The 22,500-nt window shown below is 44.9% G+C and overlaps 2 protein-coding genes across 2 annotated transcripts in view; both read left to right on the top strand.

Moving 5' to 3' along the window:
- LOC139754941 (uncharacterized) overlaps positions 1-22,500 on the top strand; it is a 53,645-nt gene that overhangs the window by 6,289 nt on the left and 24,856 nt on the right. Inside the window, 14 exon segments of the mRNA XM_071672760.1 lie at positions 89-233; positions 429-2,174; positions 2,398-2,655; positions 4,594-4,757; positions 4,997-5,601; positions 5,870-6,185; positions 6,944-7,618; positions 8,827-9,363; positions 9,551-9,932; positions 11,060-11,337; positions 11,527-12,529; positions 14,910-14,920; positions 15,360-15,518; positions 16,238-16,362. Of these exon segments, the coding sequence (XP_071528861.1) occupies positions 89-233; positions 429-2,174; positions 2,398-2,655; positions 4,594-4,757; positions 4,997-5,601; positions 5,870-6,185; positions 6,944-7,618; positions 8,827-9,363; positions 9,551-9,932; positions 11,060-11,337; positions 11,527-12,529; positions 14,910-14,920; positions 15,360-15,518; positions 16,238-16,362 (6,404 nt within the window).
- LOC139755064 (vitellogenin-like) lies at positions 21,254-21,973 on the top strand. Its single transcript, XM_071673123.1, has 2 exons — positions 21,254-21,382; positions 21,682-21,973. Exons 1-2 carry the CDS (start codon positions 21,328-21,330, stop codon positions 21,945-21,947), a joined length of 321 nt encoding a protein of 106 aa, XP_071529224.1. The 5' UTR covers positions 21,254-21,327; the 3' UTR covers positions 21,948-21,973.

The raw sequence follows: 22,500 nt of genomic DNA, 5'->3' as shown, positions 1-22,500 counted from the left end.
TGTAATCGTATATTGTGTACATTTCATGAACAGTTTGTGGGAAATATACTTTTAAATTGTCCTTCACTGACTCTGTCCCTCCCAGCAGGCAGTCACTCAGCTCATGAACATCGCTCTTGACCCCAGCGAGGACACCGAAGTTCGGATTGCGTCTTACCTGGCTGGAATTCCTTGTGCTCAGAAGGATATTCAAGATATTGTGACGAAGATTTCAGGGGAAAGCAATACCCAAGGTACGTATGTCCCGCAGCTATGTTCAACTCGTGCATATAAGAAAGTTGATTTACGTAACTGTTGGCCTTTACATGTAATGAAATATCTAAACGATGGTACTCTATTTTCCTGTTGTCCCTGTGTCCCATATCCTAAGGATTCCCTCATGCCTTTGTTAGACTGTACATCATATAAGCTCAGGAATACCATTTCAGTCCGTGGATTCGTTCTGAGCCATCTCCACAGCGTACAGAGGTCCAGCGCCCCTGACAAAGAAGAGCTCCGGTACCTCCTACAGAACATAGATCTCCCTAGAGACTACGATGTGGACCTCCGGAAGTACTCTCGCAACGTAGACATGACTTACGTCGCTTCTTCCCTCGGCGTTGGCGCCGCCGTCGAATCCAACATCATCTACGTTCCGGGGTCGTACGTCCCTCGGTCCATCAACCTCAATTTCACGGCAGCTTTAGGGGAAGCCTTCGTGAATGTGGGGGAGGTGGGCGCACGAGTGGAGGGTCTGGAGTCAATCATCGAGGAGGTTTTCGGACCTGAAGGCTACCTGCAGCGAGGATATCTAGACAAGGTGTTTAAGTCTATAGAATCATTAGCTGGACGAAAGGAAAGCGAAGTCACGGAGTCCTCAACTCACCCCGACACAGGAGAGAGTGCCTTTGATTTTTCAACAATATCCCACTTCTTGAGTAAGGTTTATGGCAGCGGGAGAGCCAAGGCACCAAGAGCTGAGGTCTTCGCGCGTCTCATGGGCCAAGAGATAGCCTTTGCGTCCTTGACCAAAGACCTGAGGAACGTCAGTGTGACAGATGTGTTGGACTCCTTCCCCTCCTACCTTAAAGAAATGTTCGGTCAAGTGCTACACCCACAGTCCGACTCTGGTGCACGTACAGCTCAGCTGTCCGTGGACTACATCTTACCCACCATCCAAGGTACGCCCGTGAAGTTGAAGTTAGAGGGAACCGGTGTTCTTGGGATGAATTCAGACGCTCCATTAGAATCCCTCGATGCTTTCAACGCTAAAGATTCTACTGACGCATTGAGGATACTGCCAAGTCTATCTCTCCAAGTCACTGGCTTCATTGGCTATGACTGTTATCTAGGAAGACTCGGGCTTGAGATGAACAGTACCATGTCACTCAGTAATGGCGCCTCACTGAGTATCGCCAGAAACAAGAGCGAACAGACGGAACTTCAGCTGGACCTCCCGCAGAAGCTGGAACTGTTCGATGTGACGAGTGAAACTTACTTGATGACGGGCATCAGGGGCAGACCAGACACCAGGATCACCCCACCGCCTCTGGAGGAGGACGTGAGAGTCGCGCGTCAGGCGTGCGTCGCTGGTCCCGCGTTGGGTCTGAGGTTCTGCTATGACGTGAATGTTGCGGATCCCCTCCGTAGCCCCGCCTTTCCCCTAGGTGCTCCGTCGATTGTCAGACTCTACGTCGAGAAGATGGAACCGACTATGAGGGGCTACCTGATCACTGTCGCCACTCGGAATAAAAGCGGTGATGAGAAGATCTCGTTAAAGGTGGAAACACCCGGGTCATCCACGCGCAGAGAAGCTGAAGCGACTTGGTCTTACAGTCAACAAAACGAGTCTTATATCGTCTCTGCCTCGGTTGTGGCCCCCAACATCACCAGCAGAGTCTGGTCAACCATCGTGGCCAGCGAGGATCACAAGGGTCTCGAGGCTTATGCACAGTATAAGTCTAATAATGCTGATGTCTCTCGGGGAATAAAAGTGGACTTCGAGAGCAAGTCACCGTCGGGTGGGAAGGAGTATGAGGTCGCCATGTATGTCAGTGGTGAGGGACGGCTCCAGCCTGAATCGAAGATTATCGAGTGCTACTTCACGACGAGGGGCAGTGGTCCTGAGGTCTCTGTGGATGTCCTCTTCAGAACCAGGAATCTTCTGAGGCGTTACGTCGAAGTTAGTTTGAAAGGTAAATCCATTTTCTTTCTCCAGCTGACGTATTATCATCTTATTAGTGTTAGTTATGAAGGTATGAGAAATGTAAAAGCTTAGTTGTTTTATTAAATCATATTTGTTCAGATGATATCATTTAATCAGATGAAGTAATAGTTACTTTAAGATGAACGATAAATCTACGGAACTCAGATATTTGATGCTTTTAACTGATGTGGTTCCCTGGTCTGTAAACACAGCTGGGTCAGAGGTGAGGTACCCGCCGTACTCCATCGTGCCTCTGCCGACAAAACTACGCAACTTTGAGTTCCACAGCGGCCTGGGAGGCTGGAACATGAGCTCCTCCATCTACAGAACCAAGGAGTCGGACGAGACGGTCGAGTTCATATCGGTCTTCAAGGTAATGCGCAGGAGCGAGGATCTGGTCTCCGTTAAGGCCAGCTATACCATGAGAGGAGACCATAGCACCAGCTTCGCCGTCAGTACCGTCATTACTGGTAAAGTAATCTGGTGGTGGATTACCATCATCAAGTTACCTTAGATTATTTTTCCATATACGTTTGATGCTTCAGAATCAGGAAGCACGCGTTTGTCGTCACTTACGTCACGCAAGTCCAATATTTCGAGGACCAGTGAGGGTGTACGTCGTCTTGGGGGTATTTTGAAAACGTGAAGGAGATTCGCCTGTTCATGATTATTCGACTGGTGGTCGTGACTTGATAACTGATAGCCTTAATGACCCTTGGAGCCTGTATACCTTAGGCCCACATAACCCACCGACCCACAGTTCATAACCGAGGTACATAAGACTTTGGTTATCACACATTGTAGCTAAGCGCCAGGGCGAGTAAAATTCATATTATAACACTCTAGCGCTTTGCCGGCACACTCCTGGCAACATCAGAGAAAAAATATAGAAAACGTATACTTGAGTGACAGAGAATGGAAGTCCGCTTTTTCGAAGTACTGAACAGAAAGAACACGCAAGACCAGCTTGATATCATGGTTCCACACTGACCTATTCTCACCTATCTGTAGAGAGCTAACTTGCTTACATATCTGGCTGGGGTGGTTCACCAACCATCACTCCCTTAGTCTTCCGTCTCTTCCTGGCAACATCTTTCTTCAGCCATCCCTTTCTGTTGGCTGCGATGTTGCTCTCTCTCTCTCTCTCTCTCTCTCTCTCTCTCTCTCTCTCTCTATACAGACATCATTTTGGTTATGGCTCTCAGGAGCTGTCTGCATACGTCCAGGGCAGAAAGACTTGGCACCCGAGGCTTGAGTCTGGCTGCTGCTTGCCATAGTCTCTTTTGTGAAGATCAGCTACTCCAGGCTTGGTCGTTATGAATGCCATCTTCTTTCCTTGTACAGCTAAGCTGTGGAATTCTCTTTCCTCCCCTTTCGTTTTCTCCTCTTCACATTGCCTATCTTCCTTTTAGGAGTCAGGACTATAAACACTGGCAGAACCCTGATCAATGTCTCAATTCTCTTTTTTTCTCTTACTCTTTTTCCTCTCACGGGAGATGGTCTGTGGGTCATGTCTTGCCCGTACCATATCGGTGACTACATATAGAACAAGACCTGTGACCGTATACGACATTCTCTGCAACAAGAGTTCATCATCATCACATCATCGACCGTCCAGTTGGTGCTGACGGGAAGAGATCATCAGCGGAGCTAAAAAAAAAACAAAACAGCAACTCGTTGGCTCATTCATGAAGCTCAACTTCACAGTGTTCTTGAGTTCCTCTGATGGAGGTGTCCATAGCAGGGAACACAATTGCTTCACGTACAACAGCGAGTGAGAGATGATCAACAGCGTTCATCGACTGTACGGTAATTCTACGGAATACAGGAAGGGGTGGATGATACTAGGCGTGCCATGTCTTTCGTCACAACGTAAAACCGTCTTGAACGCTCGACTTTCTCTCCAGTGTCTTAGGCTTGGAAGCGTCGAGAGACCCCTGGAGTTACACATCACTCTCAAGGGTTTACAGCGCTCAGTAATTTCATGGTCTAGAAACATCACCTGGTCGTGGAAACGCTCGTCTTGTGTACTTATTTAAGATCAGAAGTTATCATCTCTCCCGACAACAGTCAAAGCTGTGTGTAATGTGATCATTTCTTTAGCAGTGTTTTACGTACCATTGGTGTTAATTTGATCATTTGTCTATCAGTGTATTACGTACCATTAGTGTTCGGCGGTCGAGTGCTGTGGAGGGTCTGTAGGTCATGAGAAATGGCAGTCGAGCAGAGGAACTGTGGTTAGGGAACTCTAGAGAGAGGCAGAGAGCAAAGACAGGTATCTATTCTGGATGTCTCTTGCCTCACACTGCATGAAGATAGATTGAATCAATCAGCATAGCCATCAGCCATCATCAGCTTTCTATAGCATCTTTGAGCGTATAGATGATCTTTCTTCTGACCCCAAACAGCAAAGATTGGCGACGAGGAATACAAGGCTTCGTATGACGTGTTCTGCGAACCAACGAAGGTGGGAGCCCTAGCGCAGCTGGTCCGTCCCAGGAAGAACACCAAGATCCTCGACCTGGAGGTGTTCGCAGAGGGAGCACGTCACGGGCACAAGGCTAAGTTTCAGGTAAGGTCTCACGGGGGGAGAGAGAGAGAGAGATAGAGAGAGAGAGACCGCTCTCATCGCAGGCATCTTCTCGTATGGTTGAACTAAGATTATAGAACAACTCTGGAATTACCCTTTTATATACTCTCTCTCTCTCTCTCTCTCTCTCTCTCTCTCTCTCTCTCTCTCTCTCTCCCTTACTCACTCATTCATAAGCGCTTTGGACCGTGAGATTATCGAAGACCCCCCCCCCATTCCAGTTAGACGTTCCAGGATACATCCGGGCCATCAAGTTCGAGAGCAAGCTGACCCTGCAGGAACAATACTCCTACCTGGTTGAGGTGGCACTGAGGCACGGGGAGCACGCTGTGCTCCGTGTGGACGGTCCGCTCCTGGCCAAGCTCACCCGCCCGGTCATCCAGCTCCAGGCTGACCTCAAGGTAAGCGCCTTGCCCACTGGGCCTCCTCACAGGATCTCGACCACCGTCATCCTCGCCGGGAACAAGCGAGTCCTATCCTTCGAACTGAACAACCAGCGCAAGCCGGTGTTCGGCACGGAGGTGAACTTGAGTCTCGAGTCCCTCCAGAGGACGAGAATCATAACCACGTTGTACATTCCATCGCTGATCAACCACAGGCTCGAGGTTGTGGTGAGGAGTGTTGTCATCCACCTCAATCTCAACACGACGGTGCTCCCGACGACCTCCTCGGCCCGGAGGCTGAAGAGCTTCGTCGATGTTGACCTTCAGAGGAAGAAGTTCAAGGGCGAGTTGTCCTGGGACGCCGACAGCGACCCCAGCCGCAAGCTGAGCGGCGAGGTCACGCTGGCAACGAGTTCCTCAACTCCCAGACAAGCCACACTCATGTGAGTTACCTCAGTCGGCCTCACTTGAAGTTGTTTTCTCATGTTACCAACACAAGCGTTAGATTGCTCGTAGACGAATCGTCTCAGGCCATTCCAACGTACTACAGGTTAATCACCAATTACCCCCAATAAACTCTACATGAGAAATTACGCTTCGATATTTATATATTTTGGCAATTTATATCATTCATAATGTTGATTTTCGCTTCCGTTATGTCGCAGCTGATCTGTCTCGTCTGTTAACTTGACCAGTCTGTCGTCCTTCCAGCGGGAACGTGATCTACAGGGGAGATCCTTACTCCTACCTGACCGAGGTGAGGTTGGCAGACCCCAGCGTTATGTCCCACGTCGGGGGCAACTTCACCACCAGGCTGACCACACCCTCGCACAACACCGTCATCCTGGACGCCAGCTGTAACGTTCGCCAGCAAGATCACACCACCAGAATTGACACGCGTGTAGCATACAGTGGCCTGGGGAATACGGAGTACAGACTGACAAGTAGCGTGGACTTAGAAAAGCTGGACGGTCTTTATGATTACCGTCTCGGTTCCCTTTTCAGCTTCAGGTCATCTGGAGATCAGGTAGGTAACCTGGGAGGGAAGGCTAAACAACAGATCACACCAGAGGACAGAGTCCTGAACTGATGCCACTGAAATGTGAGAGAGGAAAACTTTATCGCCACGTTCGTTCACACTCAGTCTCTAGCTGTCATGTGTAATGCACCGAAACCACAGCTCCCTATCCACATCCAGGCCCCACAGACATTTCCATGGTTTACCCAGGTCGCTTCACATGCCCTAGTTTGATTAAATGATAACTCGTCGACCCCTGTATACTACCTCGTCCCATTCACTCTATCCCGCGCGCGCCCTTCACCCTCCTGCATGTTCAGGCCCCGATCACCAAAATCTTTTTCACTCCATCCTTCCACCTCCAGTTCAGTCTCCCGCTTCTCCTTGTTCCCTTCATCTCTGACACATATATCCTCTTTGTCAACCATTCCTCACTCATTCTCTCCATTTACGTCCAAACCATTTCAACATACCCTCTTCTTCTCCCTCAACCAAAGTGTTTTTGTTACTGTACATCTCTCTCTTACCCTTTCATTACTTAATCAAACCTCCTCACACCACATATTGTCCTCAAACATTTCATTTCCACCACATCCCCCTTCTTCCGTACAACCCTATGTGCAGCCCATGCCTCTCATCTACATAATGTTATTGAGACTAATATTCCCTCAAACACATCCAATTTTGCTCTCCCAGATGTAGGCTCATAGCTGCACTTAATATCCAGTTACCCTTTGAAGTAATCATCTTTCATCTTTCGTTTCCAGATCAGGTCAACTGAAGACACGCTGGGCACGTCCCTTGAGGCGGAATTCACTCTGTCTGGTGGAGCGAACTCCTCTGCTGGCACGTGCAAGGCTGGGAAGGACACCCCACTAACCCTCTTTAGCTGGGATCTTTTGTGGCACCCTGAAGGACGTTTTGAATCCATGGACATTGACGTAGACGTGGCAGCCATCAAGAACAACGTAAGGGCAGTCCGTCAGGTCATTGCTTCTGAGGTTCTCCACAGCAGCGGCGACTCTAGCGGGAGAGGCAGCTACCACCTCCTTTACTGCAGCCCAGCACCATACACGAACTCGCTTGTGCTTCGGTCTCCCTCCCGCACTATGGAGGGTGAGGCCAAATACGAGCCCTCAGGGTTCAGGTTGAGGTTCTATCCCAACAGGAATGTGAGTGAGGCCAAATACGAGCTCACAGTCCAGAGCAGTGCTATCGTGAACGGTACACAGCGTCGTGTTAGATTTGAGGGTCATCTCCATCACCCTGGATTAAGTCATAAGCTGTTGCTTGGTATCCAGGCGACGACTGAAGGCAAGACACTGCAGGGCAAAGCCGAGCTGGACATATTCCCCAGCACGGCGGATAAGATCGTGGTCACCTTTAATTCAACGGGGATCTCACAGAACAGTATGAGAACCGTTGCTCACATGAACTCCAGGGTGAGTCGACTTTCATGATATGATATTACATTCGACGCTCAGTATCCTGGTATTCCTTCACACAGGTCTCTTTTTCAAAGTTCGCTCACTTTTGCCATTCTCTTCTCATCCATAACGTCTCTTCTTTTCCCCGACTACATCTACAGTTCCTCCACCTTATCCTCCACAAAGTAATGATCAGACATCCGCACCGGCTGCCCCTTTCAGCACCATTCACAACCAAACGTGTCTCTTCTGCACGCCTGTCCTCCACTATGTCTTCCACTAATGCTCGCTGACCATCTTTCCAACTCACATACGTATACTCGTATATGTCCCTCTTTTTAACCCAGGTATTCCCAGTCACCAGTCCTTTTTTTTTCAGCACACTACTCCACAAGCTCTTCACCATTTCTATTTGTAATACTGAATACCCCATGCCTCCTAAGTTATACCCTCAACTGCCACATTATTTATCTTCGCCTTTAGATCACTCATCACTAATACCTACTGTCTGCCATCAAAACTGCTGACACACTCACTCAGCTGCTCTTAAAACACTTGTCTCTCTTGATCTTTCTTCTCATAGCCAGGTGTGTAAATGCTAATGATTATCACCTATCTCTCGCAATCCTTTTCTATATTTCTCCACATCAATTAGGAACTCATTTCCTTATACTCTTTCTCACATTCCCACTATATATATATATATATATATATATATATATATATATATATATATATATATATATATATATATATATATATATATGTATATATATATATATATATATATATATATATATATATATATATATATATATATATATATATATATATATAATGGACCTGTAGACTACGAAGGAAAATCAAAACAGGAAAATTTGCGTAAGCGCTTTCGTGTATTTCAACACATCTTCAGGGGCAAATAGTATCAAATCAGAGATGGAGGAAAATATACAGAGACACCAGTAGATGTTAACAGGATCACATCTTACACGGTCATCTCACACCGTATATGACGTGATCCTGTTAACATCTACTGGTGTCTTTGTATGCCTTCCTCCGTCTATGATTTGTTACTATTTGCCTCTGAAGATGTACTGAAATACACGAAAGCTCTAAAGCAAATTTTTTCTGCTTTGATTTTTCCCCTCGTGGTCCACACATTCATCTGTGATCGTCACGCGTCTGCTTCGTGAGTATATCATATATCTCTTCTTTCACAGGTGCTGAAGGTGAGGCCAGTGTTCACAGTAGTAACCTCCTATGCCCCCCACACGATCGGCATGGACCTCAAGATCCAGGAGACTCCCTCGTCACGAGCGTCACTCAAGACGTCGGCCAAGTACGACCGAGACTCCTCTTCTCGAAGTGCAACCTGGGCCTTCCTCATGGCTACTGATCACGAGGAACCCCTGGTGGACATATCGGGTGTGGTGGAGCCAGAGGAGGCTGCTAGGTGTCACGGACTGATGCTTAAGGCCGTGGCTCACACGTCTCTACTTGGCACTTACGACGTGCATTCCAAAGTGTGTCAACCAGCCTTCATCGAACTGACGTCCCACAAGCGTGCCAGCGAGAGGGTTTACACCGCCAAGCTCGGGAACCAAGACTTCAAGACTGTGGAGGCGAGCCTGTCTCTGGATCACCTCACAAGGCAGGAGGAGGAGACAGGTATCGTGGTGGCTCGTGTGATGCGAGCCACACCTACCCTGGTCACGTCTGGGTTTGGTTTCAACTCCGATGCCCTACGTGAGGTACAGGTAAGTTCGAGTTCTTTTTCTTTTGGCGTTTCGACATTCTTGGCTTAGTTCTAGAAAATGTTTTACAAATTGGTAATAATATAATGTTTTCCTCTAATATTTCCAATATTTCACGGAACCATTTCCATAACACGAGCCTGAGGTGGTTTGGGCCTTATGTGCTGATCATCTGTTCTTCATCAAACAGTCAGCTGTGAGGGAGGTGTTGCTGAAGGTCTCAAGACGATGCGTTTCGTGGACAGGGCAGCTGTACCGCCACGCAGTGGCAGAGGACCTACGGAACACCTCCACTTCGCCATCTTCCCAACTACGCACGCTCTACGATGGAACTGTGGAGGACCTGGTCCACATCTACCAAGACTTAGCCCACGATGGGATCATCCCGCAGTACGAGGACCTGCAACGGTTACTGCTGCTGGATAACAGGGTCTTGCAAGTGTTGGTGCGGTTCTCCCATATGGCCTGGGGACACCTGGCTGATCTACAAGACCACTACGCTAATGGCATCTCTCGTCTCATCATCGCCGCGTACCAGGAGTTCAGCGACCCCGCCCAGCTAGTGGCACAAGGTAGCGTGGCTATGCATGACACTGTACCACACCGAGCGTTGCATTCGAGTCTCTTCTGAGGCGAAGATGATCCATATTCCCACATGGCAGGATGGGCCAGCTGGCGCCGTTCGAGAACAGGGCAGGTGGGGCGACAGGATGAATGCGGTAGATTGATGTCCTTTCCCTAGTAGTAGAGGTCACAACACAGGTTAGAAAGCAGGTCACAAGACAGCGAGGGAAGGTTACAGGATAGGTCAGCTGGCGCAGGTTGCATATGAGGCAAGGAGGTAGAACAAAGGCAGATTAGGTCTAGCTTGAGATCAATACCCAAGAGGAAGCGTGGAGCACAAGGCAGGTGATGAACAGGGCAGGACACATTAGATCGAAGTTACGGACACACACACACACACACACACACACACACACACACACACACACACACACACACACACACACACACACACACACACAAACAAGTAAGTCTCAGTCATGTATGAGGATATCTAATGTTGACAACTGCACTGGAAGAAAATCATGATATGATTTTAATTTCCGAATCTTTGAAATATTTGAAAGTGGAAATTTCTTGTCGAATGCGCAGTTTACTGGCACCCTGTACGTATATAACGGCAATAGGCGATATGAAATAGGCGGCGGTGTCTTGCTCTTGTAGCTGATGATGAAATCGAATTGATTCTTGTCGAGATCGAAGCCAGGTTTCGGAGGAAACAACGGTAGGATAAGTTTATATAGACCTCCAGCGCAAACACCCGAGGTAGAGGAAAGATATTTATGATCAGACAGCAGAATTCTATATTGAACACGATTCGATCGTTGGGGTAGATTTTAATGCGCCGTTTCCTCAGTGGGGGAAAATCCTTTTCCATCAGCAGTGGGTGTGAGCTCTTCCTTAATTTGCTTGATATCGCTGTACGCCAATTTCTTCAGAAGAAGTGAGCATATATAAAAAATGATAGAATGACTTACAAATACAGTACGCTATATTGACTGATTTCTTAATCTTGTACATCTTAATAGTATTCCGTGACACTACTCCGTCCAGAATGATGTTTTCAATTTCCCCTTAATCTTACATCAAAACAGTCGAAGTATCTCATGGACAAGTTACCCAATTCTCCCAACAGTTTTGACGAGCACAGCACAGTGGGTGGAGACTGGCCAGCTGTCCGCGCTTCTGCACCATCTACAGCAACACTTGGAACAAACGAGAATCTTTAAGTTGATGAGCATGGACGTCGACACCTTGAGGGAGGAGTACCCCGAGGAAAACGAGATCATCAAGCTTGTTGCCTCTCAAGTCAAAGAAATTATGGAAGAGAATCTTGAAAAGTTTCGCGAGAAGGTCTTGGCGCATCCCTCTGCTCAGCGGGTCATTCTGTGGATCCGCAAGCATTTAGACTTCGTAAGTAATGAGGAAAAATGACCGAGACTTGTCTTTATCCGGAGCTTCGAACCTTTATTAAGAAATAAGATGAGGTCTTTACCTTCATTGGTGAATATATTCCAATCTTAATCGACATCAGAATGAAATGTTTGTGTGAAATGTTCCCATTCCTCGTAATTAGTTAAATTAAATCTATTTTCTTTTCAGAAAAGAACGGGCATAACAGATTTAAAGAACGAGGTCGTTCGAATCCTTATTGAGTCCCTTTTGATCAAGGTCGACCGCGAGAGAAATCACTTCGAAGTAAGAGTTCCACTGCCGCATCCGGTGTATTCTCTGGGTCAAGCGGTGAAGATATTACCATCAGAGCCTCTGTCCAGTCTCGCTACAATCATGAGGTCACAGTTCTCCATCCTACCCTTCAGCGTCAACGATATGTTCTGGGCCTACTACACACTGCTGCCCCGCCGTGTTGTCACAGACCAGCTGCCGCCCTTCAGCGGCACAGCCATGGTCATTGGTGACACAGAGATCCTCACCTTTGATGGCGCTGTGCTCCGTGTGCCCCGCTCACCGTGTGAGGTTCTCTTGGCTGCCTACAACACCACCACACTTACCATGTCCCACCCACAGAACTCGGCTAGTCCACGAATCACCCTCATCACCGGCCGTACTAACGTCACTGTCCAGCCGGACTTTACCGTCATAATCAACGGACAAGCCATGACCGGCGCACACAAGACTGTAGGTAACGTCACCGTTAACAAAACACACCAAGAAATCACGATAATATCACCCTACATGACGGTCAGGGTCATGCGCATTCTGCATGTGATGTCCGTCAACGCGTCGCGCTGGACCTTTGGTCGCCTGGTGGGTCTCCTGGGTACTTACGATGGCGAAGTTGGGAATGACCGGATGATGCCGTCTGGCAGGAAGGCCTCCAACCTGCAGGAGCTGGTGAGGTCATGGCAGAAGGACCCGCTCTGCCATACCCCCGCCGTCTCTCCCGTCAGCGCCACCGTGCCGCCGGTACAACGTGTGGTTCAGTGCCTCACTCTCCTGGAAGTTCCCTCAAGATGCTACCCAGTCGTCCCTCCTGGACCCTTCATCATGATGTGCTACGGTGCTCGGAATGCTTGCGACGCTGCGCATGCCTACTGGGCCATTTGTTCCACCAAGGGAGTACACGAAATCTTTTCCCTCTCTTGTTAGTTTCAATGAATGCACAGAGTGAAGGGCTCCAAAACTTTGCCATAAGCTTAGAGAATACTTTGTAGAGACTGTCCCTCAAATGAGTTCATACGTATAATAACTAGAGAATCAGGTGTCTTTCTAAAAGATGAAACTGCAAGAGACAAGCGAGGACCTCAGCTCAGGCTGGGGTGGAAAGAAGAACTTGGATATTCTGGTTCTGGGTGAAACAAAGCTCACGGGTATGGGGGAAAAATGGTTTGGGAATGTCTCGGAGGTAAAGTCTGAGGTTAGAGTGAGGGTGAGAGCAAAGGAAGGACTAAGCACTAAGGAATTGAGCTCCAGGTTGACGTGGGTGAAGATGGAAATGGATCACGAGAGGTGGGTGATTCTTAGGGCATATGGACCTGATAACAAGAGGAGTGAGAAAGAGAGGCAGATGGATGGTTGGATGGAGTGAAAATTTTGAACCCCGGAGGCCTGAACAATGCAGGAGGGTGAAGTTCATGCACGGGATAGAGTGAATTGGAGTGATGTGATATATAATGGACTGCAGTGGCATATTAACCAGCTGGGGGAATCATGGAAAGGTCTGTTGGGCTTGATTGTGATTAGGGGGTTGTAGTTTCAGTACATTACATACGACACTGAAAGGGAGGATTTGAGCGAATGAGGCGCTCTCTTCGTCTGTTCCTGGCATTACCTCGTAACGCGGGAAAAGGCGGAGACGCATGATAGAAAAGAGAGATACATGTAGACTAACTATAGTCCCCGTCTCCTGCACGGAACGTATGTAATTTTATGTTTAACGTAATGATTATCTGAAGACGTAGAAGTTGCTTCCCTAAAATGTGATCATATCAGCTAACAGCATGATATAAAATGCTTACAGAAGAAAAAATTCAAATCCTTCCTTCCCATATCCGGCTTAGGGCTGTTCTATATAAAACAAATGCACTACGATTAGAGCAGGGTTACGATGGCCAGGTAGGAAGAGCATTTCTTTTTCAGTCTCTTCCCAAAGGTGAACCAGTGAATGTTCATCAAAACTGTCATGGAGGCTCATTAGGTCCACGGAAGGTGTACTTACTTATCTTTGGATTATCTGTTTTGATTTGCTTGACTTGTTTTCACATCACTGTGTTGCAACTTCTGTTGTTTTTCCTTGTTGCTAAATATTCCTGTTGTTGGATTTTTCGCTAACCTTAGCATGTAGGTTTGTTGGTTGTTGGGAAAGTAGCAAATGATAATATGGTTCCTTCAGTATGTTTATGAATTAATTAGCAGTTTTAAGTGATGAGCTGATCTTTAAAGCCACGTATGTTACTGTATGGTATGATATGGTACTGCATGGTATCATATAGCACTGTGTGGTACTGCTTGTTATTATATGATACTGTATGTTGCTGTATGGTACTGAATGGTGTTGTATGGTGCTGTGTGGTACTGTATGATGCTGTATGATACTGTATGGTACTGTATGGTGCTGTATGATACTGTAAGGCACTGTAGGGTGCTGTATGGTACTGTATGGTGCTGTATGGTAATGTATGGTGCTGTATGATACTGTATGGTGCTACATGGTACTGTATGATGATGTATGGTACTGTGTGATACACTATGGTGCTGTATGATGCTGTATGGTACTGTATGGTGCTGTACGGTACTGTATGGCGCTGTGTGGTACTGTATGATGCTGTATGGTACTGTATGGTGTTGTATGGTACTGTATGATGCTGTATGGTACTGCATGATGCTGTATGGTACTGTATGCAGTAAAACTAAATAATATCAAGAAATCCTCATAACTCTGGCCAAGAACCTTGTTTATAAAAGGCTGTCTAACCTACAATTTTGTGGAGAACACATTCAGATAGCATGAATAAAGTGATTCACTATCTTAGATATTGTCTCATTGTTCTGTGTATTCAGTTGTACCACCGTTGAAGTACGATTCCTCCGATGTTATTATACAGTTGGTCATTGCATCAACCTTCTGTTTAACGGAGTCACTTTATCCACGCAAGGAAACGCATATGATTCTAAAATTATTCTCAAAAGGAAAAAGAAAAAAGAAGATCGTAGTCTGAGTTGATCTCACAAAAGGTATCGTAATACTAAGTTACTTCCACAACATAGCGTATAGAAGACTCTTCACTTTACAAGGAAGCTTGAACACTATCACTAATCCCGGAATGACCATGTAAGAGCAATATGGGCCACAACATTTTCATAGGTACAAAGTGGCGGAATATTGGAATGTATTTCCCATAGGAGTTGTATCTCTGAAGGTTATGATTACCTTCGGATCACGTTAAGATAAATGAATAAATGATGTAGTGATGTTCTGTTATCAGAACATAGGTCTCCTTTTTCCACTTATTCTTCTTTTGCAGTTTGTTTTCCCGTAACTAGATGTCTTTCATCTCTTTGTCTTGCTGGTTGTTGAGTTGGGAGAGGAGGTAGGTAGGTGCGTGAGGTAGTGCCCACACACCTTCTTTACTATCCTGTCTCTACCAAATCTTTATCATATAGAACAGATAACCTCGACTTGTACCACCAGGTCTCCTGTTATCTGTCCTTCCCACGTAGCTATCTCCATAATACAAGCGTAGTGGGGTCGTAGTGTTCACGAATCAGAGTGGAATATCAAGAATACTTCACAAAAAAGGATTGTCTTTAGTGATGTATTCTTGAAATCCCACTCTGATTCGTACCTGAATATTTAATATTTTTTTCCCCTCTTTTGAGTCAAAGTGACTGTGAACAGTTAGTGTCTTGATGCTACAAGAAAACCCAACATCAGCAAAGATGAATCGTTTATATTTTTTCCCTCTCACAACAAGAGATCCAACGTCTTCGACCATGTCCTCCAGTCCTCAGACGGCGAGATTCATCCTTCAGACACGACAGATTTAGAGATAAGTCCAGCTGTTGATACAAGAGGAGCCAGACAGGGCAGCCTTGTTGCCAACACGGTCACGCCCAAGATCTGCAGTGCTAGTGTCTGCTTCAGGAACTATCGATAACCGTGGCGATAAGGCAGGTGTTCCCGCTGCACCTGCTGGGGGAAAGAAGAGCGAGCGGCCGAAGGCGCGCTGGCCAGACTCGTTATCAGCTCTTAAAGCTATATGATAGACTGTGGCCACACACACACAGTCAAATGGAATACAGGACAATGTTGTTGATGATTTGAATATCATCTTGGTCTACGTGCCTGGTGGGTCATTGTGGTATCTACGGCAAGAGTGAGCAAGCAGACAAGTTGGCCAAGTCGAACTAACTCAGCACTCGAAGAGGTTTTTTTTCTTTCCGATCCCTCGGGAGGAGGTGGGGGTCCTGCCTTTCCCCGGGGAAGACATCTTCTGTGGCAGAGTCAGTGGACCAGCCTGACAGTAAACAATAGATTTAAACAAGAAGTGGCCGACTGGCCGACACTCTATACAAGAACAACAGGAGAGAGGAAGTCGTGTTAGCCCGCCTCATAGTACATACACACCACACACCTCAAACCTTACACTGATACAACCTTCCCCTCCTCGATATGTGAGACACAATGATATCAATTCGGTATACATATCATTCACTGCTACACACAATTCACTCAATAGACGATGAAGCTAATAGAACACTTGCAGATCCAAAAAACGTTACCATTTACAATAAAAAATGCACTCGGGGACAACTCGAGTAATATTAATCAACTGACGATCATCTTCTTCAGGGAAACAATTGGTCAAGGTGTGATGATGTGGAACCTCGGCTCCGTGTTGCTATGGCTATTGCTGCTTCTGCTGTGGACGGGCCTGGGCACGGGGATAGTCTACCTCCTTGGAACCTGGAGCTCGGGTGGGTGTGTGTGTGTGGTAGGTGATTCACACAACACATTCCCGGTCCCGGGTGGAGCGGGAAGGTACCGTAATGAGGTCCATTGTGGCGCTGGGCTGGTGGGTCTGCTGATCATATTTGAATCGTAATTTATATATGTTCATGGTGAAGGCCTATCTCTACCTGTCCCATCTTCTTCGTAGTTCTTTCTTTAACTACAGCAATAGTGGGTGCCGTACTGACTGGGCTGTTCTGCCATCAGAGAAGGGGACCAGGTGAGGATATTCCCTCAAAGGCCCAGTCCTCTGTTGTTAACGCTACCTCGTTAATGCGGGAAATGGCGAATAGTATAAATATATATATATATATATATACTTTTCGTGTTTCATTTTCCCCGTGCACTCATAGGAATATATATATATATATATATATATATATATATATATATATATATATATACGAATAAAGTGCATATGAACGCGCACCTTCATAGAACATACAAACTTCCATCAGCCAGGATCGAACCCGGGACCCCTGTGCAAGAGACAGGCATGCTAACCGCTAGGCTGTGGGACTGTATAATAGGAAACAACTATTCGAAATACTAAGTACTCGAATACCCTTCGTCTCACAATGGTGAGCATTGGGGTCTATACCGGTTGTTACCGAACAGACACACATAGCCAGCTGATAGCGTTTTACCGAACCTGACTGTACAACGCGGAGGTATATGAATACGAATAAAGTGCATATGAACGCGCACCTTCATAGAACATACAAACCTCCAACAGCCAGGATCGACGCTATTTGCGTCTGTTCGGAAACAACCGGTATAGACCCCGTTGCTCACCATTGTGAGACGAAGGGTATTCGAGTACTTAGTATTTCGAATAGTTTTTTCCTATTACACAGTCCCACAGCCTAGCGGTTAGCATGCCTGTCTCTTGCACAGGGGTCCCGGGTTCGATCCTGGCTGTTGGAGGTTTGTATGTTATATATATATTTTTATATATATTTTTTTTTTCTTTTCTTTTTTTGCTTTGTCGCTGTCTCCCGCGTTTGCGAGGTAGCGCAAGGAAACAGACGAAAGAAATGGCCCAACCCACCCCCATACACATGTATATACATACGTCCACACACGCAAATATACATACCTACACAGCTTTCCATGGTTTACCCCAGACGCTTCACATGCCCTGATTCAATCCACTGACAGCACGTCAACCCCGGTATACCACATCGCTCCAACTCACTCTATTCCTTGCCCTCCTTTCACCCTCCTGCATGTTCAGGCCCCGATCACACAAAATCTTTTTCACTCCATCTTTCCACCTCCAATTTAGTCACCCTCTTCTCCTCGTTCCCTCCACCTCCGACACATAGATCCCCTTGGTCAATCTTTCCTCACTCATTCTCTCCATGTGCCCAAACCATTTCAAAACACCCTCTTCTGCTCTCTCAGCCACGCTCTTTTTACTTCCACACATCTCTCTTACCCTTACGTTACTTACTCGATCAAACCACCTCACACCACACATTGTCCTCAAACATCTCATTTCCAGCACATCCATCCTCCTGCGCACAACTGTATCCATAGCCCACGCCTCGCAACCATACAACATTGTTGGAACCACTATTCCTTCAAACATACCCATTTTTGCTTTCCGAGATAATGTTCTCGACTTCCACACATTCTTCAAGGCTCCCAGAATTTTCGCCCCCTCCCCCACCCTATGATCCACTTCCGCTTCCATGGTTCCATCCGCTGCCAGATCCACTCCCAGATATCTAAAACACTTCACTTCCTCCAGTTTTTCTCCATTCAAATATATATATATTCTCCATTCATATATATATATATATATATATATATATATATATATATATATATATATATATATATATATATATTTTTTTTTTATACTTTGTCGCTGTCTCCCGCGTTTGCGAGGTAGCGCAAGGAAACAGACGAAAGAAATGGCCCAACCCCCCCCCCATACACATGTATATACATACGTCCACACACGCAATTATACATACCTACACAGCTTTCCATGGTTTACTCCAGACGCTTCACATGCCTTGATTCAATCCACTGACAGCACGTCAACCCCGGTATACCACATCGCTCCAATTCACTCTATTCCTTGCCCTCCTTTCACCCTCCTGCATGTTCAGGCCCCGATCACACAAAATCTTTTTCACTCCATCTTTCCACCTCCAATTTGGTCTCCCTTTTCTCCTTGCTCCCTCTACCTCCGACACATATATCCTCTTGGTCAATCTTTCCTCACTCATCCTCTCCATGTGCCCAAACCACTTCAAAACACCCTCTTCTGCTCTCTCAACCACGCTCTTTTTATTTCCACACATCTCTCTTACCCTTACGTTACTCACTCGATCAAACCACCTCACACCACACATTGTCCTCAAACATCTCATTTCCAGCACATCCATCCTCCTGCGCACAACTCTATCCATAGCCCACGCCTCGCAACCATACAACATTGTTGGAACCACTATTCCTTCAAACATACCCATTTTTGCTTTCCGAGATAATATATATATATATATATATATATATATATATATATATATATATATATATATATATATATATATATATATATATATATGTATATATATATATATATATATATATATATATATATATATATATATATATGTATATATATATATATATATATATATATATATATATATATATATATATATATATATATATATATATATACATATATATATATATATATATATATATATATATATATATATATATATATATTCCCTGGGGATAGGGGAGAAAGAATACTTCCCACGTAGTCCCTGCGTGTCGTAGAAGGCGACTAAAAGGGAAGGGAGCGGGGGGGCTGGAAATCCTCCCCTCTCGTTTTTTTTTTTAATTTTCCAAAAGAAGGAACAGAGAAGAGGGCCAGGTGAGGATATTCCCTCAAAGGCCCAGTCCTCTGTTCTTAACGCTACCTCGCTATCGCGGGAAATGGCGAATAGTATGAAAAAAAAAAAGAAAAAAAAAAATATATATATATATATATATATATATATATATATATATATATATATATATATATATATATATATATATATATATATATATATAGCTAGGGTAAGGTTGTATTTACCTTCTAGGGACAAGACTGCAAGTCAAAATTCAAATAGGGTTGCAGGGCGAGTGACCTTCCTTGTAGGTCGTAAGACCCAGACAACATCCAGACAAGGTGGGCGGCAGTGGCTGTGACGGTGTGGCACTACCATGACGACCTCCTCAGGTCTTCTGTACACTATACTATAATTCTTAGTGTATTGCAATACTTCATGTATCAGTGAGCTATGTTATAAAACCCATATGTATCAGTGGGCTATGTTATAAAGCCCATATGTATCAGTGAGCTATGTTATAAAACCCATATGTATCAGTGAGCTATGTTATAAAGCCCATATGTATCAGTGAGCTATGTTATAAAGCCCATATGTATCAGTGTGCAATGTTATAAAACCCATATGTATCAGTGAACGATGTTATAAAACCCATATGTATCAGTGAACGATGTTATAAAACCCATATGTATCAGTGAGCTATGTTATAAAGCCCATATGTGTCAGTGAACTATGATGTAAAACCCATATGTATCGGTGAACTATGTTATAAAACTCATGTATCAGTGAACGATGTTATAAAACCCATATGTGTTGGTGAACTATGTTATAAAACCCATATGTGTCAGTGAGCTATGTTGTAAAGCCCATATGTATCAGTGAATTATGTTATAAAGCCCATATGAGTTAGTGAAATATGTTACAAAACCCATATGTATCAGTGAACTATATTATGGAACCCATATATATCGGCGAACTGCATTCCAGTATCTATGTGTATCATTGCATTAGATTACGATTATTATATGTATCAGTGAACACTATCACAATACTTATGTGTATCAGTGAACTATATCATGATACTTATATGTAACTTGAACTATATCACAATACTTATATGTATCAGTGAACTATATCACAATATCGATATGTATCAGTGAACTATATCACAATACTTATACGTATCAGTGCACTCTGTTACAATACTTATATGTATCAGTGAACTATATCACAATATCGATATGTATCAGTGAACTATATCACAATACTTATACGTATCAGTGCACTCTATTACAATACTTATATGTATCAGTGAACTATATCACAATGCTTATATGTATCAGTGAACTATATCACAATACCTATACGTATCAGTGCACTCTATTACAATACTTATATGTATCAGTGAACTATATCACAATATTTATACGTATCAGTGAACTATATTGTATTACAACACTTATTTGATTCTTGTCCTGTTCTTATTCTATATCTATGTTGCTTATGTCTAACAGAAAGATCCTTACCAGTCTGCCCAACATAAAATATATTACAATTTTTACAAGGTATTGTGTAAACACATCCCGCAGAATTTTCTGGTGAGTTTTTGATAAAGATATTCTTTATAGTATTGTTATTGCTGAAGGCTACATTCACATTAAAGGATTTAAGCAACCTGGTAAGTAATGCGAAATTACCACTAAATGGGTATATATATATATATATATATATATATATATATATATATATATATATATATATATATATATATATATATATATATATATATACTGTATCTTTCTTTTACCAGGATAAGACCTTGTTGGTCATCTGGCGGGCCTCACATACTCACAGTTATTTGTATCTTCTGATGATCATTGAGACATAAAAGTTTATAAGTTAAGAACATCCCTATCATGTGGTGATACGAAGCTGCTGCTTAGCACGCGAGAAATTATCATGTGAGACTTACGTCCCTCACAGTTGACCCCCGGCTGACGTCGGGTATATAAGACGGGGGATACGAGGGGCTGAGCAGCAGTCGTGGTGAGGCAGCAGTGTTGTACCACCATGACGACCTTCGCAGGGCTCCTCGTTCTCGTCCTGGTGGCGGGGACTCAGGCAGGTGAGTTACACTACTTACTTTACTTCACCACAGCACCTCGCCAGATCTTCTTATTATTATTGTCCTCGCGAGATCTTATTGTCCTTAGCGAGATCTTATTGTCCTCGCGAGATCTTCTTATAGTTCAAGTTTTCATGTCCAGTTCGTGACATAGTCCAACACACATTCGTTTATCGTCGTTTATCACATAACCATTGGTGCGTCCGTCTGTCAAGGACGCTCATCTTCTCGTCCACCACACACTAGGAGAGTCCTAGCGGGTCCGAGATGCTGACTCAAGCCTCACAATCCTCCCTCAGGACCTTCGCACTGGCTAAGGGAGGGAGCCCAATCCTTATGTTCCATGGGATGTCGTGCCAACGACCCGTCCAAACTCCGCTACGAGCTCAACAAGCCCTACGTCTACAGCTACGCCGGGACGTCCAGGATCCAGTTGAAGGACGTTAACGAAGGAGAGACAGAGTCGCGATGGTCTGCCCAAGTTGTACTGACGTGGCTCAGCCCCTGTGACATGGCCATCACAATGAAGGGATTCAACGTGGAAGGCGCCACAAGTAAGTGTTAGCTTCATGGTCGGTGTACAACAGGCTATATAAACTACGACACTCAGGAGATAAATGATCGGTTCATGACTTAGACTAGTCTTATTGGACAATATATATAGGCTAGATCATCATTAACAATGATTAGTTATAGTTGGGCCATTTATTTAGCATTGGATGATGCTCCCCACAGTTCAGCATTTTACCCCTGACCAATATGCTCACAATGATCCATCAGTAGAGCGTAATGCTGCTGCCTCCTCTAGGTACAGCATGATACCATCTTGTGTCCTCACTAACTGAGCTTCAGTTCTGCAATGTCCCTAACGACCCGTCATCATCACATACTATCAATACTTTATTAAGTAATACTTTCCACCAAGAGCAGACGTCAGTTATGTTATATGGGATACTTAATGAACCACTTTGTCTCCACTAGACGTAAAGTCGACCTGGTTTCCTACAAGGCCAACCTCAGTCTCTGTTGTCAACAGATAACCTGTTTCTCGTACAGTACACTAGACATCCTAGTCAACCTCAGTCTCTGGTGTCAACAGATAACCTGTTTCTCGTACA

This window comes from Panulirus ornatus, chromosome 18 (assembly GCF_036320965.1).
Source record: "Panulirus ornatus isolate Po-2019 chromosome 18, ASM3632096v1, whole genome shotgun sequence".
In the NCBI taxonomy this organism is placed as follows: Eukaryota; Metazoa; Arthropoda; class Malacostraca; order Decapoda; family Palinuridae; genus Panulirus; species Panulirus ornatus.
Note: the sequence above shows the minus strand (reverse complement) of the source record. Positions and strands in the feature narration are given on the sequence as shown.